The sequence below is a fragment of the Carassius gibelio genome, chromosome A8 (assembly GCF_023724105.1).
Source record: "Carassius gibelio isolate Cgi1373 ecotype wild population from Czech Republic chromosome A8, carGib1.2-hapl.c, whole genome shotgun sequence".
Taxonomy (NCBI): Eukaryota; Metazoa; Chordata; class Actinopteri; order Cypriniformes; family Cyprinidae; genus Carassius; species Carassius gibelio.
The window spans coordinates 17,210,060-17,226,854 of NC_068378.1; the positions used below are offsets into that span (position 1 = coordinate 17,210,060).

General features: G+C 38.1%; 2 protein-coding genes across 7 annotated transcripts in view; one reads left to right on the top strand and one right to left on the bottom strand.

Moving 5' to 3' along the window:
- Nucleotides 1-322: 322 nt before the first annotated feature.
- On the top strand, nt 323-7,198 carry LOC128018686 (actin nucleation-promoting factor WAS). Of its 3 annotated transcripts, none has more exons than XR_008184939.1 (13): nt 323-598; nt 1,176-1,316; nt 1,662-1,748; nt 1,929-2,025; nt 2,135-2,161; nt 2,245-2,280; nt 2,600-2,792; nt 2,885-2,927; nt 3,051-3,204; nt 4,216-4,619; nt 4,974-5,085; nt 5,995-6,105; nt 6,315-7,198. XR_008184939.1 is itself a non-coding variant. In XM_052604375.1 (12 exons), the coding sequence occupies exons 1-12, from the start codon at nt 497-499 to the stop codon at nt 6,048-6,050; spliced, it is 1,452 nt and encodes a 483-aa protein (XP_052460335.1). In that variant the 5' UTR covers nt 323-496; the 3' UTR covers nt 6,051-6,247. The 3 variants fall into 3 exon arrangements, 1 of the variants encoding a protein (XP_052460335.1); XR_008184940.1 differs by having other exon boundaries at nt 6,329-7,198; XM_052604375.1 differs by lacking the exon at nt 6,315-7,198 and having other exon boundaries at nt 5,995-6,247.
- LOC128018685 (semaphorin-3F) overlaps nt 6,728-16,795 on the bottom strand; it is a 33,379-nt gene continuing 23,311 nt past the window's right edge. The window contains exons 3-19 of one of the 4 annotated variants that reach the window (XM_052604371.1): nt 15,249-15,409; nt 14,993-15,055; nt 14,786-14,905; nt 14,494-14,587; nt 13,657-13,776; nt 13,408-13,553; nt 13,154-13,268; nt 12,997-13,066; nt 12,245-12,389; nt 11,921-12,143; nt 11,668-11,756; nt 11,512-11,553; nt 11,010-11,167; nt 10,848-10,889; nt 10,694-10,761; nt 10,479-10,603; nt 6,728-9,787 (exon numbers count right to left, since the gene is read on the bottom strand). In XM_052604371.1, coding sequence (XP_052460331.1) covers nt 9,374-9,787; nt 10,479-10,603; nt 10,694-10,761; nt 10,848-10,889; nt 11,010-11,167; nt 11,512-11,553; nt 11,668-11,756; nt 11,921-12,143; nt 12,245-12,389; nt 12,997-13,066; nt 13,154-13,268; nt 13,408-13,553; nt 13,657-13,776; nt 14,494-14,587; nt 14,786-14,905; nt 14,993-15,055; nt 15,249-15,409 — 2,195 coding nt within the window. In that variant the 3' untranslated portion in view covers nt 6,728-9,373. Of the gene's footprint in view, nt 9,788-10,478; nt 10,607-10,693; nt 10,762-10,847; nt 10,890-11,009; nt 11,168-11,511; nt 11,554-11,667; nt 11,757-11,920; nt 12,144-12,244; nt 12,390-12,996; nt 13,067-13,153; nt 13,269-13,407; nt 13,554-13,656; nt 13,777-14,493; nt 14,588-14,785; nt 14,906-14,992; nt 15,056-15,248; nt 15,410-16,795 lie in introns of all 4 variants that reach the window. The other 3 variants (XM_052604370.1, XM_052604372.1, XM_052604373.1) reach the window with 3 other exon arrangements.

A 16,795-nucleotide genomic window follows, 5' to 3' on the forward strand; every position in this document is an offset into this window, starting at 1 on the left:
TTAATTATTGACTTCTTATTGTTTAATCCTTTACTTCCCTATTATCTCATTATCTTTAACATGTAAAAGTGGTTTAAAGAACTTTTAAATAATAAGGCAATTATAAAATAATATAATAATAAAAATATAATGTTAATACATTACATTATAAACAAAGGACAATTGATGCATTGTTAAATTACTACATGGTTATATATTTATATATGCATCCTCCTTATATAAATGAAGGGGGATGTACAAGGCGTTCCTCCTTTCTTTATGTGAGTGAAGGAACACGTGCCTGTCCACGACATTCTGAGAGCAGATCTGCGCAGTGGTTTAGTTCTTCCTGTTCTCTTTTGCTGTGCTGTATTTACCTCAGATTACAGAACACGGAAGCAACAGTTCCTTCAAACCATTTGCCTGTACTAAAAAGACTTCTGGCAGGTACCGTGGGCCAAGCAGGGGCCCCAGGCGTGGAGTCCCAGGATCTAAGAGGCCATTTCATCGAGGAGAGATGAGCAAAGGAAAAGCCAAGGGGCAGGAGAACATGCACAGTTCTCTTCTCAGCAGCCAGGAGAATGAACGCCTGGTAGAGCTGCTGGGAAGGAGATGCATGGTGAGTGAAGTCACTTTGATTAGAAGGCCAATCATAGATGGGGCATTCTGTCCCAGAGAGGATGTTTTGTGGATATACAGTAAATCAAGCTGGTATAAAAGAGAAACTCCTGAAAGGAGAGACATGGTGCAGAGGTCACAGATGAGATTGGAGCTATTTTTGTTGATGTCGGTTAAACCCAAGCTCAAAATAAGACTCAGCTTTTCAAGTCTGTCTGTGTGCAAAATATACGTTGATGAGACTGTATACACGACACTGAAATCTGTGACAGTATATGCTATACAAGCCGACGTATTTAAAAGAATGTTCCACCTAGGAAAATTTACATTATAAAAATAATATTTTTTTCAGAATATCCATTTTACAACATTGTCAGCAGTGTCACCTGTCAGCAGTGACAGATGTATGTAACGACAAAGTTTTACAGGAGAGCAAAAGGAAATACTGTTTTGAGGCCACTTCCTGTTGTTGTAGATGATGCTGATGTCTTTGCTTTACCTTTCATTGTAATACCTCACTGATTATTCCACTTTTCTAAATGCACTTTCATATCAGTTGATTGTGTTTGTGTGTGCAGACCATGGCCACGACAGTTGTTCAGTTGTACATGGCTCTTCCTAACAGTCCGACCCAATGGAGTCTCCAACATACAGGAGTTGTGTGTTTCATTAAGGACAATCCTAAACGTTCATATTACATCCGACTCTATGACATAAAGGTCAGAACTTCAGTTTCTAATCTGCAGTGTAAAAAACCTTTAACAAACCTGCTGTTAACTTCATCAGAATTGTTATGCAGAATGTTTACGCTTCTAGCATCTTTGAAGATAGGGATGTTTTCTGAGATTATAAAAGCCCAGGATGATAAATTGCTATATACTGACTCTTGTTAGCATGACCAAACTTGACCTGTGGCAAAGCAAGCTGAAATTAAATAAAGATACACTTCTGCTTTGAGTTCTGAGTCACAGCAGCTCAACTCAACTTAGTTCATTAAGTCCCACTCTGGTAGCACCATTTAGACTTTGATAACATTTGTGCGTTTTTATTTGATTTATTTTCAGGAAGGGAAAATGGTTTGGGAGCAGGAGCTGTATAATCAGATGACATATTCCTGTCCAATGAGGTTCTTTCACAGTTTTGCAGCTGATGTGGGTACAGGCCCTTTAGAAATCTCAATTCAAGCCCAACCTCAACGCTGTCCGACAAGTCTAAATCACTGCTTGAATTAAGCTACAATGTCTACTTTAAGTTTTTACTTTACATTAAATTTGTCAGATTGTGTCAAGTTTTCACTGTAAAATCTATATTTGAATGCACTTGTGTCTCAGGACTGTCAAGTAGGTTTGAACTTTGCCAGTGAGACAGAAGCTGATTTTTTCAGAAACGTCATTGTGGAGAAGATTAACCAGAGATCCAACCGCCAGGGTCAGTTACTGTCATTCTTATTTCATATGACTTTTGCTAGAATCATTAACCATAAACACTCATAATTCATCAGTATCTTTTTGTGCCTTTTTTATATATGCATATTTAGAAAAAAGACAGCATGCTCCGTCTCAAGGTATGTGTCCACAAGTTTAAACATACACTTAATCCTAATTGTTAAATTAGCATTTTAAAGCTGGTTTTTATTTTGATTAATAGAAAACCTGCCACTACAACAAACCTCTCCAAAAAATGGTGAGTCACTTTAAAAACACTTCATGCAGAAATATAAATGCTGCCATCATTGGCTTACCTGCATGTTGTTCCAAACCTGTATGACTTTCTTTCTTCTGTGGAAATCAAAAGAAGATCTTTTGAAAAATGTCCCATTGTTTTTGTTTTTTTCATGTTATGAAATGAATTTGTGTCCAATGTTGCTTAGATATTATTTGTTCTTAAAAATACTTTTTTTGTGTGTTCAACAAAAAAAAAAAGTTTACTTATCCTGCTGTGATCGCATGTTCTAATGCATTGATAAATGCAATTGTTTAACCTATATATGTCTAATAACCAGGTCCAGTTTCACAGCCAAGTGTAATGCCCACAGTGGACATCCAGAACCCTGATATTGTGGCATCAAGGTACCGCTCCACCCCAGTGCCAGTCCCCGCACCAGCCTCACTTTCCATTGGCAAAAAGGACAAAAAGGGAAAGAAGAAAGGCCCTAAACTCACTAAGGCAGATATAGGAGCACCTAGTGGATTTAAGTAAGAGTATTTCACCTTAAGCTGGAGACTCACCTTGTGTTTTGTTGCATTTGTTTAATGTGATGCTGACTGTGCCTCTCATTCCTCTTCAGACATATCACTCATGTTGGGTGGGATCCAAACTCTGGTTTTGATGTAAGAAATGTCCTTTACCGTTAAAAATGCATAAAGCAAATTTAGTCACATAAACTGACACTCAATGCTTATTCTAATTGCAAGTTAAAAAGTATATATGAACACTGACTTTGGCCCCTCTAGACCAACAATCTTGACCCTGACCTGAAGAAACTGTTCAACAGTGCTGGTATCAGTGATGCCCAGCTGGCAGACAAAGAAACATCTAAGATCATCTATGACTTCATCGAGCAATCTGGAGGCCTGGACGCAGTAAAAGAGGAAATGAGGAAACAGGGTCAGCTCATAAAAAATTTAAATCTAATACATTCTAGGTGTTTCTCAATGTCAAGGAAGGATCCTTGGAAGCCAGTAGTTCGAGGATGCTACGTCATAGACATCCGTCGAAGGACTGTTCCAATGTCGAGGATCCTCGGAATTTCAACCAAGGACTGAGTCCTTCGTTCGAAGAATATCCCATACACAGGAAAGGATGCATATGTGCATCCTTCGCACTCTTCGCGCTCTCAAATCACCCACAATCCTATGTGCGCAGCTTTGCTATCTAACGTTAATTCAAAAATTCAAAAATGTCGAAGGTTAACGTAGTCGGAGCGTTAACGTTTTTATTTAAGTTACCAAACATTTGTTATAACTGTAGAATTGGTTAAAAGCATTTCTTTTATAAATAACTAGTTAAGTTGTCCAAAGTAATTGAATGACACCATTCACAGCATTATTCAAACAGACCTTTTCACTGACGTAATGACGCAATTATGTGCACTTGCTACCCTGTTCCATTTACGTGTTCTCCGTATGCTAAAGAGGAGTCTCACCTAGCCTCTGAAGGAAGTGACTTGGAAGAATCAGTCCTGCCAAGGAAGTATCCTTGACATTGAGAAACGCCTCCTGTGTGGAATATTTGAATGTTTGATTTGGATAATTTCTCCTTGCTAAGATTTTTAATGTCAGCATGATAGTGAATTCTGATCTATTTTCTAAACGCATCTTATTGATCTTCTTGTAAACTTTTAATCCAAGCATGTTTTATTTATTTATTTGAAATTTTGATCAAAATTTTTTTTTTTATCAAAATCTCATAACGACCTTCCTAATGAAAAGGACAGATTTCTCTGCTGACATATGCAGGGCTTCTCCAATCATTTAGTTTGCATAAACCCTGCCCATTTCTCATAATCAACTGGAAATTCACATTCAGATCCATTAAATCAACAACCAAGTAATAGAACCAAATCCCAGTACTATTTTTTTTTTCAGTTGACTTTAATGTCGTTTGTTGCCCTCACAGATCCTCGTTCTGCTCCTGCACCTCCTCCACCTCGTGGCGGGCTTCCCCCAGTCCCAGGTCCACCTGGACGTCCTGCACCACCTTCACGCAGCCCTGGACCCCCGCATCGTGGTCCACCACCACCAGCACCACCTGGAGGCCGTCCTGGGCCTCCACCCCCTATGCCTTCTTCACTTCCGCCACCACCACCCCCCAGCCAAGGTCACAGGCCACTTCCTCCTCCTATGGGTGGAGGTGCACCGCCTCCACCTCCGCCCCCACCTCCTCCTCCACCACCACCTTCTTCAACAGGCAACGTCCCTAGTAGCCCTGCCACCTCAGCACCACCTCCTTCTCCTTCCTCTGGTGGTGGAGGACGAGGAACCTTACTGGAGGAAATTCGGCGTGGACGTGTGCTAAAGAATGTATGTGAGACACAATCGCAACGCATTCCAAAGCAACGCAACAAAATTGTATCTATAAGGACCATGCACACTAATGATAATGTTATAATAATTATTCTAATTCTATGAATAGGGAAGTCCACATCACAGCTATAATGATAGCAAAACAGAGAAACAATACCATTGGAATCACTTTCATAAATATTTTTTTAATTACCATGCAAAGGCCTATATTTAGTTATAGTAGTAGTTATATTTATCATTTTATTATTATACATATATTATACAGTATATCTCTATATCATTATTGGTGTGAATGGGCTTTTTACTGTGCTTTGATGGGTATAACCACTTATGATGTGCTGTTTATGTCAGGTGTCTGACTCCCCGGACCCAAATCCTCCAGGTCAAGATGAATCCTCAGGGGGAATTGTGGGAGCTCTGATGATGGTGATGCAGAAAAGGAGTAAAGTCATCCATTCCTCAGGTAACCCATTTAATAAATCTATTACTTTCAAAACCACGGGCCACTCAAAACATGGCTTAACTTGATCTTTCCTAGGTTATTGTGTTCCAAATTTCACATTCGTAAATTGCGTCTTAATGTTCTTATTTGCATATTGGCTATGTTTAATTGATAGGACAAACAGCAGGTAATAGAGCTGTAAATAGCTACTGCTCTCGTTCTTGGGCATCAGACTTACATTTTTTCAGTGTAGCTAGGCCTATACCAGTTTGTCATGGCCCATCCAATATTGAAACGGTCTCGTCTTCATTTAAATTGACTAGTTTTCTGTCACTTTTTGACATGTTATTTTCTCAGATGGCGTGCGTGCGGCTCGTCAACGTTTCTGCGTCTGCGCAAAGCTAATGAATACTTAATGAAGCAAGCGCTGTTTAAAGCTGAAAAAAAGTTACGGACGGCAGCTCTGATTACCGCTCCCGTAAGAAACAACCAATCAGAGCTGCCGTCCAAACCGTGTTTTTAGCCTGTCCTGAATCACTAGGGTACACCTATAATAAGTGTTTATATTCGGACTATTATAAATTGCTTCAGGGGTGCTTCAGGCGGAGTAACCCAATACCTTTGTGATTCTTCATAGACATAAACAGAGAGAAGTAGTTCCGGCAACGATGTCCTTCCGCAAGACGCAAGCAGTTCTGTTTTTTAACCGCTAGAGCGTCAAAAGTTACCGACTGCAGCTTTAATTTTTGTTTGGTTGGTTGTTTCTACGCACACGAAAAGAAACTCTCAAAATATGACGTGAGACAAACCATCAATACACAGAAACGAGTGCATTAAAGTTATGCGCGGTATCAAAAAGGGTTTCAGCTGTATTAGCGGACTTTAATTTGTGTACAAATAGTGTTATTTTTATTTTTTTGCTTTCTTCAGGAGATGAAGACGATGATGGGGGTGATGAAGATGAAGAAGATGAATGGGATGAGTAATGCTTCTCTCTGCTCTTGGTTCACACATTTATGCCATCCAATTCAGCAAAATGAGGTGATTAAGCCAATGCTCAATGTTAATCATTTTAGCAATAAGCATGACATTTTTTTAGGTTATTCCATACTAAAGTTGGACTGAATGATCTGAAATCTGCTGTAAATCCAATAAAGCAATTAAAACCCAACTTTGATAATGATTAGGTTTCAAGCCTGTTTTGCAGTGTCTCAGCCTTGTTTCAAAGACTGGTCTGTTTTCATCTCCAGCTTTCACTTCACAGTAGCTCAGCGCGAGTTCATTCAGGAAGACGGAACTGTAGTTGAGCCAAACCAAACCAAACATAGGACTGCCAAGCCTAACCACAGGTTTATGTTGGATATTTCCTTCTGTGTGCACATGCTTTTGACTCATCAATGGTCTAATTCCAAATCTGACTTCTTTACAAACCCAGTAATGTTTTTTTTTCTTGTCAAGTTCTATGTAGTTTTCTGAAGCTGGACAATGTTCTGTGCATCTGTTGACTGCACACAACATTCCCCTGCAGGACAAATGTGGAACTGTCAAAAAGGTTTAAAAAGAGTATTAAAATAATCTATTAAAATGTACTGATGATGACACTTCTGATATAGATAGATATGTCAAGTTTTCAGATAGCTAAAACAATAAATACATAAGTAGATAAAAACAAAAACAGCAGTTTATTGTTATTGCTTAAAAAAAAAACACCTATTAGAACTCCCAAACCCCAGAATACCATGATAATAAAATAATATTTATCACAAACAATCACATTAACATGAACCTACACAAACATCTGTAAATACAAAGAGGAAATATTTAAGAAGCAACCATATTTAGGAAGTTTCTGTTTAGTTCAACAACCAACACCAAAGGAAAGAGACAACAGGACAAAGAAAGTCTATGTGGCATTAAAAGTTCTTCAGAGAAGCTGTGTTGGATGTCATTCTGCATAATAACATCTCTGTGGAGAGGAATGAAATGTGGTTTGGACTCTAGAATCTGTTCTCCACCCTTCACGACCAGATGACATGTCTTGGGTTAACACCACAAAGCATTTCAAAGCGAGTCTTTATACATTTTCCACCAACATCTAATGAAGAGAAACACTCATCCTTTAAAAAAAACAAAACAAATGACAATAGTGGGCTAGACAAAGTAAATGTTCTCAGAAGAAAATGATACAACACCTTTCCCTTGCTTTTGTCCTTTAGTTTGGTGTCAAGTGATATTCCATAGAAAGTGCTTGAAGAGGTAGACATTTCTGGCTTAAAACACACTGTGAATATGAAATATTTCAGGCCAAATAATAAAAAGAGCAGATTTTTTTGCCCATATTTTTTCTTTAGAATCCCAAGGTTAATTTAAATGTCATAAGATGAAAATATTTTTGTCTATGGGTTAACTGATTTAAATTTATCCAAAAACATCTCCCTCTCAGCATCTCTCCATGTACCCTGGTCCTGTTCATATACAATACAAACAATGACATTTTTCATCAGAACCAGCCCTGTCCCACCACCAAAGAGCACAACTCGCATGAATATGTACACTCTCACAATAAATATGTTGTATGGTGTGGATGAGAGAGAGAGAGTGAGAGAGAGAGAGAGAGAGAGACAGACAGAGGGTCATGTGACAGATGAGAAAAGAGACCAGTGACTAGTCGAAAACATACATTTTCTATGTACATGTGTCATTGTCACACAACACAAAGCACAGATACTGTGTTTATACACAAGCAAAAAACATGACCACATATCACCACTGACAAACCGTGGAATACAAAATGTTTTGATTTGATGGATTGAAAGTGAGAATATTTTTACTGGTCCGACTATCACCAGAGTCCAGAGTCAAAGATAGAAGAGACCAGACTGAAAACTATATATTCAGCCGTTCAAATCAGGGAAGATCCATTTGCTAATATTCGTTGGCATTTGTTTTACAAGACAAAACCAGAAGATAACTGACTTGTACTTTGGTTACAATCAAAATTGCAATGTGAAGTACGTATCAGGGCTTTTCACATTACGGTTAATGCTATGTCTGGTTTCACTGATCACAAGGGAGAGATTCTGATGCATAATTCCTACAAACAATTTTTTTTATTTTTGCAAATCCCATGTCATTTTGGTCCACAGTCTTGTCTGAATAAAACATTGAAATTTCCAGGGCAATGATCCAATCATGTTACAAAGGGCTGTTTGTTCCGCAACAAAAAGGAGACAAAATATATAATATTTTTAGTATCAGATAAATATTTTGTTTGGCAAATATTTGAAATGGAAATGGTTTCTTAAATGTATTTTTTAATCTAATGCCTAATAATGTTATTGCAATTATTTTAAATTCACAATCTATCTGAAGTTTTATCTGAAGCAACATGTTTAAACATGGAAATGATACTGAAATATCATTTTTGGTAGAAGTTGCTTTTCAGTTCTAGGTTTTCAAATTTCTGTCATGGATCAAAACTAAAATTAAAGCTCAAATTTATGGAGGACTCGAAGTGACACTTAAAAATAAAATGATAGAAATATAATGATATAAAAAAGTTATCAATGCATTAATTTTTTTTTTATTTCATTTTAATGTTTCAATTATTATATTATTGTATATACATTTTAATTTTAAGTGCCACTCCTAGCTGTCCAAACAAATGTACCTGTTCTTCAAAGGACTTTAACTGCAGAAAAAAAAGACGAAACCTTCGGTGGTCAAAATTATTGTAAGATATATTGTGTTTTAGGCTAATTGCAGCCTTGCAGATACATAAATCCAACCATCTTGAAAAGCTGCAAAACATTCCTTCCACTACTGTATTCCATGATCTGGGAGTTTAGAGATGTCTGACTGAAACTGCAATCTTTAAATTTAATCCAAAACATCTTTTGAAGCCTCTACAAATGTACATGTTGTCAAGTGATTCGGATAATATTTGCACTGCAGTCATTGATGTACTGAATATTAAAATGGAATAGCTTATGTTTTACATAAAACAGCAGTAGTTTTGCTGGTGTGGCTGGACGTTTTAAGGAACTATACTAATAGAAAACTGTGTGGTTTAAAGCTATCTATGGAAGTGAGCACATCATAGCCAGATTTAGATTAGTTAGGGGAGCTAAGCACCACAAAATGAAAATAAATCTAGTTCAGACACAGTCTGACACATTGAATGAATCAATTGAATCAGTCTAAACTAATGAATCATTTTATTAAATGGACTGAGTTTGCCTAGAGGAAGAAAATAATGATTGGGCACACGGACAGGACGTGGTCAACAGGGTCCCAGGTGCTGTTCCACTCACTGCTCCTGTAGCTCCTCCTCTTCCTGTTCTCCAGTGTGCCTGCGGTTGTTTCGTTTGGCTTTGTGTGGCTGGCTTTGTATCTGCTGCCTGTAGGATTGGCAGTACTGGCTGATGAGACGCACCTCAGGCTGTGGGTGGAGCTGGAGAGCAGGTGGGTGGGTCTGAGGGGGAGGGGGCGGCGGAGGTCGGTGGTGGGAATGGTGGCGGCGGTGCTCTGGTTCTATCGGGACATCTGATTCAGTCAGCGCCTCCACGATCTCCCGGTCCAGGATCCGTAGGGAGATGCGCGCCACGGTGTGTTTGAAGTTGTTCTCGGTTGCCAGGCAGTGATAAAGGCCGGCGTCTGATTGGGTGAGAGATTTCAGCAGGATGCCATGACCGGTCTTCAAGACATCTTTGTCTCGACTGAGCTGAAAAGGAAAAGGAGTCATTTATGCCTTCTAAATTAATGATAAAAAATACAAAAGAATAATTTTGGAGCATGTTTCAACTGCTTTTGTCCAAACAATGAGAGTCAACAGGAGTTCAAAACAACATTGGACCGCACTGACTTTCATTATACTGACAAAAAAAATCCCGAGACATTTTTCAAAACATCGTCTGAAGAAAGAAAGCCATTCAAGTACAAAATGACATGAGGGTGCACTGTAATAAAATAAAAAATGTAATGGTAAAAATTGTCATATTAAACATGTTAATGGCTTTACAGCAAGTTCCCAAATATTCACTATTAAATCTTACTGGACATTTAATGAAATTTCACAGTAAAATCCTGTTACATGTTTTTATCTTTTACCATGATGGTGTTTTGTATTTGTGTGCACACTGGTATTTACATCAGCTTGTGGAAAAGCTATGTGATGAGCTTTTATTCTACTTGTGAATTGCAAGGTTACAATTACAGGTTTACATTATAAAGGTACAAACCAGACTTCAGTACATTGGTATATTAATATTATATTATTTTTTTTTCTGTAAATTTAAGTTTAATCTGAGAAACCAAAAATGTTGCTGCCATATGTTTTACGAATCAATACTGGCGACCACAGCAGCCTTTTTTACTGTTAATTTCACAACTTTTTTATAACGTGAGTATCTTACTGCCTTTCGCTTGCCGTCCTTCTGGTAGAGCCATTTGACGGTGGCCTGCGGGGATCTTGGGTGGCACTCCAGGAACGTGCTGCTCCCCTCAACCCCAAACTGCACTGTCTCCCTCAGACGCTTCTCTACTGAGAGGGTCAGAGGAGGGCCACATTCAAGCTTCTGAGGATCTCCTGCATCATTATTCAGTGTCATATGAGAGGCTGTTTACAAACCTTTAGCGTTGAATCCTCTGCACTGCCGTAAAGGATCTCCATGTTTGATATCTTGCCTTCTGCTTCTCCTGATAAATTTATTCACAGATGATTTAATGGTTTAAAGCTTATAGATTATTTTAACTTTTAACTCAACTATTGCTGTTAATCACACCGTTTATTTTTCTTCCGCAGATCTGATGAAGACCAATACGCACTGTACATGGATTGACAATGTTATCAGCAATTAAAATGGGCAGTTTATAAAGTCTAGATATCTATTTGAACACAATTTGGACCATGGACCACACATTGGGGTGAATGAATGTGGTCTGACCTCTTGGTAGCGGGGGTGAAAGCAGAGCAGTACTCTCCGTCCCAGGCACAGTAGGGGTCCCGGGCCAGGCAGCAGTCCGAACAGGCCTTGCCATAAACGGCACACCTGTGCAGGGACACCTGGGTAAGACCCATTTCTGAAGACACGTACAACTGTTGCTATAAACCGCAAAGGAGAAAGAGAAAACGTTTAGAAACAGCAGAGATTTTTCAGCGATCATTACTGATCTGTATCATTGGCATACCTCGAATATTAAACAAAATTGTGTTTTATGCAGGGTTATTTTCATATTAACTACAAAACTTACAAAACCTAAACCATTACAAAAAAGCATTTACATATCTATATAAATTAAAAGACATATTAAGAACTAGTAAAAGCGACAAAAAATTACTCAAACTTAAACTAATGAAAACGAAAAGAAACAATATAACAAAATCTCATTCAAAATTAACAAAACTTTATTAATTCAGCATATCAATGACACTACACCTATATTTACCCTTTTAGTAGAAATCTTTAGAGTTTTGACGGCAGCTGGAGTCTGGAGAAAATTAAACGGACAAATTTCACGTACAATTTCACAACATTTAAAATCATGCATTAGAGTATTTTAGGGTAATTCCTACCAGACAGCAATATTCTGTAACTTTTGTACCTTAAAAACCTCAACCTCTTCCAAAACGATCTCTTCTGTTGTGCTGATGTCTTTCGGTAAGACAATCACCTTCTGGACTGTTCCACGATCTAAAGTTCAATGGGTACAGTAGATCAGATTTGCCCATGTTTGAAATGTTTTACAAATTAGGTGGCTCATGTTGCAATGATGCACCTTCTCGTGCAACTTTAGGAAGATCTCATCCTGCATGTAACTCAACAGAGAGTATCTGACATGATCAGAAATGTCTAACCTGTCCCCAGGAAGAGCACTTCGTATCTTCCATCCACAGCATCCACTAAGTCCACAGCAATAGTGGTGAAACGGTAATCAACGCCAGTCCTGACCACCAGAGGGCGTTTGTGTATCGGATATATAGGTTGATACATCAGCGGATGGGCACGGACGAAGTTTACAGCCTCGTCAGAGAAGGATTTAGTGGTGTGGAGATCAGGGGTGAAAGTTCCTCCAGGACACTAAGCAATAAAATTGAGCAGAAAGATCAAAACATAATGAAATATCAACAAGGACAATAAAAAGATACAGTACAATACTGGATTTCATAAGCAATACTCACAGTCCCCGGGCGAGGGTAAGGGATTTTGCCAGTATAAGGTGTCCACTGGTAGTTGTGACCATGTTTGTGAGAGAAGGGTCCATTGAAGACATTTCTGATGTCTGCCATTGAATACACACACACGGCAGAGCCTTTAAACACAGAGCTGGAAAAGAAAAGAGAGAAACAGCATAGGTGTCATAACTCATTAAACAAAAGACCATCAGTATAAACACTGATCTGAAGGAAAAGTGATGTTACACTCAATGCAGAGGCTTTTTGGGTTCAACTATGCCTTTTAATCTATATTTAAATTATGTTCAAAATATTTCAGGATGATTGGGATCGGTTTTTTTACATTCTGTTTCAGAAAAAAAGTCTCTTATGACCATTTATGTGATAAAAAACAACAACAACTACAACAACAACAACAGTAAAACAGTAATATTTTTTAAGCAGCCATTACTCCAGGCTTTCAGTGTCACAGTTCAGATTTTCTTCATAAATCATTCTAATATGCTGATTTGGCGCTAAAGAACTATTTATTATTATTATTATTATTATTATTATTATTATTCATTTTGTACAGGATTCTTTGATGAATAGTAAGTTCAAAAGAACAGCATTTTTTTTTACATTATAAATTACTTCACTGTCACTTTTGCTTAATTAAATGTTTCCCTGCTAAGTAAAAGTATTAATATTTTTCCCCCAAAAAATCTTACTGACCCCAAATATTTTAGGTTGTAAATGTTCACATGAGATTCTCTCACCCAGCAGTGGAGAACACAGCATACACGATGGGGCTCCGTTCATCATGGGTCCTCTGGATGAAAACATCCCCTACAAAACAAACAGACATCAGAGACAGACTGAGAGCTGATTGAGAACATGTTACGATCATGGACAGGAGAAATACATATGCCATACTCAGTTCATCAAAGTAAGTCTCAACCCCATCTGCACCAATCACGGAACAGACCAGTCGTGCTTTGAGGAACGTCGTCCACTTATTCACCAATGACCTTTGACCTCCATCGTCATTCTAAAGGGAAAGCACACAAACAGAAAAAAAAAGATTTGACCTTAAACACACCTTGGGTTCATCTAATTTGCATGACAAAACTCATCATAATTAAGACTTAAAGAGTCAAGTCTTGTGTCTAACATCTAGATTTTCTCACCAGACAGACTCGGCCAACTCTCGCGAGGACGCTCTGAGCGCTCCCCCCTGAGGCATCTAAACTCTTCTCCCGAAAGAAGAAGTAAAGCTTATCATCATTCTTCTCAGCACTGTCTGGAATCTTCTGGATTTTTATAAACACAGGCTCTGATGGAGAGATGAAGGGATTTGTAAAGAGATAAAAGGGATCATATTTGTCACCGGTCCATCTTTTCATTTGAATCGCTCCACTCCTCTGCTCGTATCATACCATTCAGCCATCGGGAGTCATACTGCTCTGTTCTGACTGCGGGACGGTCTCCCAAGGTCCTGAAGATGGCTGGATCTGTACCCATGAAGTCCACATGTACCCCAGCATACAGGTTCCCATCTGAAGAGGGTAGAGAGAGTAATGTGGAGAGAGAGAGACAGAGAGAGAGATAAATCATGATGGATGAAGACTGGCTATATTTATACCACTGGCCCATTTATACTGCTAGAAGACTCCCATACAGCTAGAAGTGCTTAACAGAATGGTTCCCACACTTCTGACCAAGGAATTTCCATGACTCCAGTCGATCAAGGTTAGATCACTGGTTAAGTATTTTCAAAAATAACTTCAGAAATATTTCTGAAGCAAAATTCCATTTCTAAGTTACCAAAACCTTTGAATTTATAGATTTAAACAATCACAAGTTTTGCTCTACGAGGCGAGTAAAATATACTACTGTTCAAAGGTTAGGGGTCTGTATGATTATTTCTTTGAAATAAATAAATATTGTTTTTAGCAATGATACATATAATTGATTAAAAACAGACATTTATGTTCAAATTAATGTTGTTCTGTGGGACTTTCTATTAATTAAAGATTCCGGGAAGAAGAAAAAAACACAGTTTCAACAAAAACATTAAGCAGCACAAATGTTTTAAAAATTGATAAATAAAAAATGTTTCTTGAGCAGCAAATTAGAAATTACTATGATTTACAAAGAATCATGTGTCACTGAAGATTGCAGTAATGTCTTTAAAGTCTCAGTTGTGCTTTTTAAAGCTTAACTTCATGCTTTTGTAATGAGAGAAACAAAAGGGCAGGAGGGAGAGATCTCACTGATCAGAGCTGCTGCGTTCTCCTGGCGGGGATCGTAAGGAGACTTTCCTTTTCCAGAGTCCACATAACCTGGAACCAGCCGGAAAAGGTATTCCTACACACAATCACACACAAACTTAGACATTAAGAAAGTGAATGGACTGCAGAGCTAATCTTTTATATGTGTGTAAAATCTTGAAAAAGTTCAAATTTGAATAAAAATTTTCAAAATCTTTTAAACATCCATCAAACATAAAAAATAAAAAATAAAAATAGAATTCTGTTGATCAAGATAAACAATGCTGTCCTGTACCTCAGCTCTCCAGCCTCTGTTGATGAAGGTGCAGATGGGTTTATAAGCTCCTGTGCCGCAGGTGTACAGGTGAGTCCTGTTCCACGGCTCGATCAGACGCACAAAGTTAGCACACTCTCCCTGAGAACAGAAGTAAAACAAGAGATTTTAGCAGTGAACCTATTTCTTTGTTAAAATGATTCATCAAAATAGACTGTAATAGTGTACCTGTCCACCTTTGCCAGTTAATTTACACTCCCCTTTCCTTTGTGCTGTTGCTGGCCAGTGAATCTGAAAACACACAAGGCTTATTTAAAATACCGTACTTCAACATAATCACTAAAAGGTAGCAAGCATACCACTGAACTACCATACAACTGAAATGGTTCAATTTCAGCTAATGAACATTTAAACATTTGGTGTTTTTTATTGATTTCATACAATAAGAGAAAATGCAGAATAAAATAATTCCATAACATCTTACAATAAGGGGCTCTTTATTGACATTTTGCATGTCTAGAGAGACCAGATATTCACGGCTGCCCAGGTAGAGCCGGCCTTGGTCTTGGTCCATATGCAGGATTCGGTAGTCACTGGTGTTGAAGGAGAAACTGAACGGCCGTATGGTTTTCGTCTCTAGTAACTCTGAAGGATAGAGAGAAAATATCAGGCAGTTAACATCAACTAAATCTTTTCCAAAAGTATCAGAGGTAGTTCATGTATGGGTGCTTTAACTGGGAAATTATCCCTCCACATTTCTGGGTTTCACAGAAGTGGAAGTTGTCACAGTTGGGTAAACGTCTATAGAAGTGAATGGGAGTCTACATCAAATATATTTTTTGCACTCCCATTTGCACAAATAGCAAAAGAAGAACTTTACTATAGTGTTTTTCATGACTTTCAAAAAGAGCAAAATATAGATAGAGATTAATAATGACAGTAAGAATAGAGATATATATATATATATATATATATATATATATATATATATATATATATATATATATATATATATATATATATATATATATATATACTTACTTATTTGTATTTTGTTTATCTCTTTTACATTTTTAAATAATATTTTATTTTATTTTTTCAACCCTGGTTTCTTTATCCGTCATATTTTTCACACAGCAGGTGCTGGTGGTTTCCATCTCTCTCTTTTTCTTTCTCTCTGAGGGAGGACACAAGGGAGAACAGAGCAGGTTTAGAGATGAGAGACGGCTTCAGCTGTCTGAGTACACTGTGCTCCAGTGTGCAGTGTCTGTTCCCCGTCTCGATCACATTCAGCCACTAATTTCCCCAAAGACACATCACCAATTTAACCCGTCCATTTACACCAAATATCTAGTTTTTCTGTCTATGTTCAGCTTTAAATGACAAAAACATAATTAAATACAATCACACAATAATAGTGCAGAGGTAGGGCCAGGGAATAAGGAGAAGCTAGTTGACTTTCTACATAAATCTGAGGTTATGAGGACGTGATGACATCGTTGCCCTCTGAGACTACGAGAGCAAGTGTGTGATTTTAGCGGAGCGGAACGGCGCAACTGACGCCGAGCGAATCTATAAATTACTCCATGTTAGCGTCATACCACAAACCACTTTGATCTCAGAGGTATTACTGTGCTCTCGTCCAAACGCCTGTGCAGCGTTACACATTGGATAAACAGAAATAGAACGGGCTGGCGACTGGAAGGTCAGAGCGAAGTACATTGAAAAGGTTTTAGATAATGTATTAAATAAAGACAAAAAACTCTTGTATACATGTTTAAAAGGAAACAATGGTCAGACTGAAGGTCCAACCTAAATAACATTTAATCATTCAGACACTAAATGTGAACACGCGTATATGAGATCATATGTGAACAGGTGACATGCCACATATGCTCTTAATGTGTGTGCCTGCACATATGTGTTAGGTGTGCTCCTCAGGGCTCTAACTAGTTGGCCAAGTGTACTAGTGTGTGTTTGTGTGTGTGTGTGTGTGCGGTTCTGGCAGCTGTGTGGGTGATCCTCCAGTCA

Coding starts and splice junctions, on each gene's coding strand:
- LOC128018686 (XM_052604375.1), top strand. CDS start 497: ATGAGCAAAGGAAAAGCCAAGGGGCAGGAGAACATGCACAGTTCTCTT. Junction 2,281..2,599: donor ACAAACCTCTCCAAAAAATG/GTGAGTCACTTT, acceptor TCTAATAACCAG/GTCCAGTTTCACAGCCAAGT. Junction 3,205..4,215: donor AGAGGAAATGAGGAAACAGG/GTCAGCTCATAA, acceptor TTGCCCTCACAG/ATCCTCGTTCTGCTCCTGCA.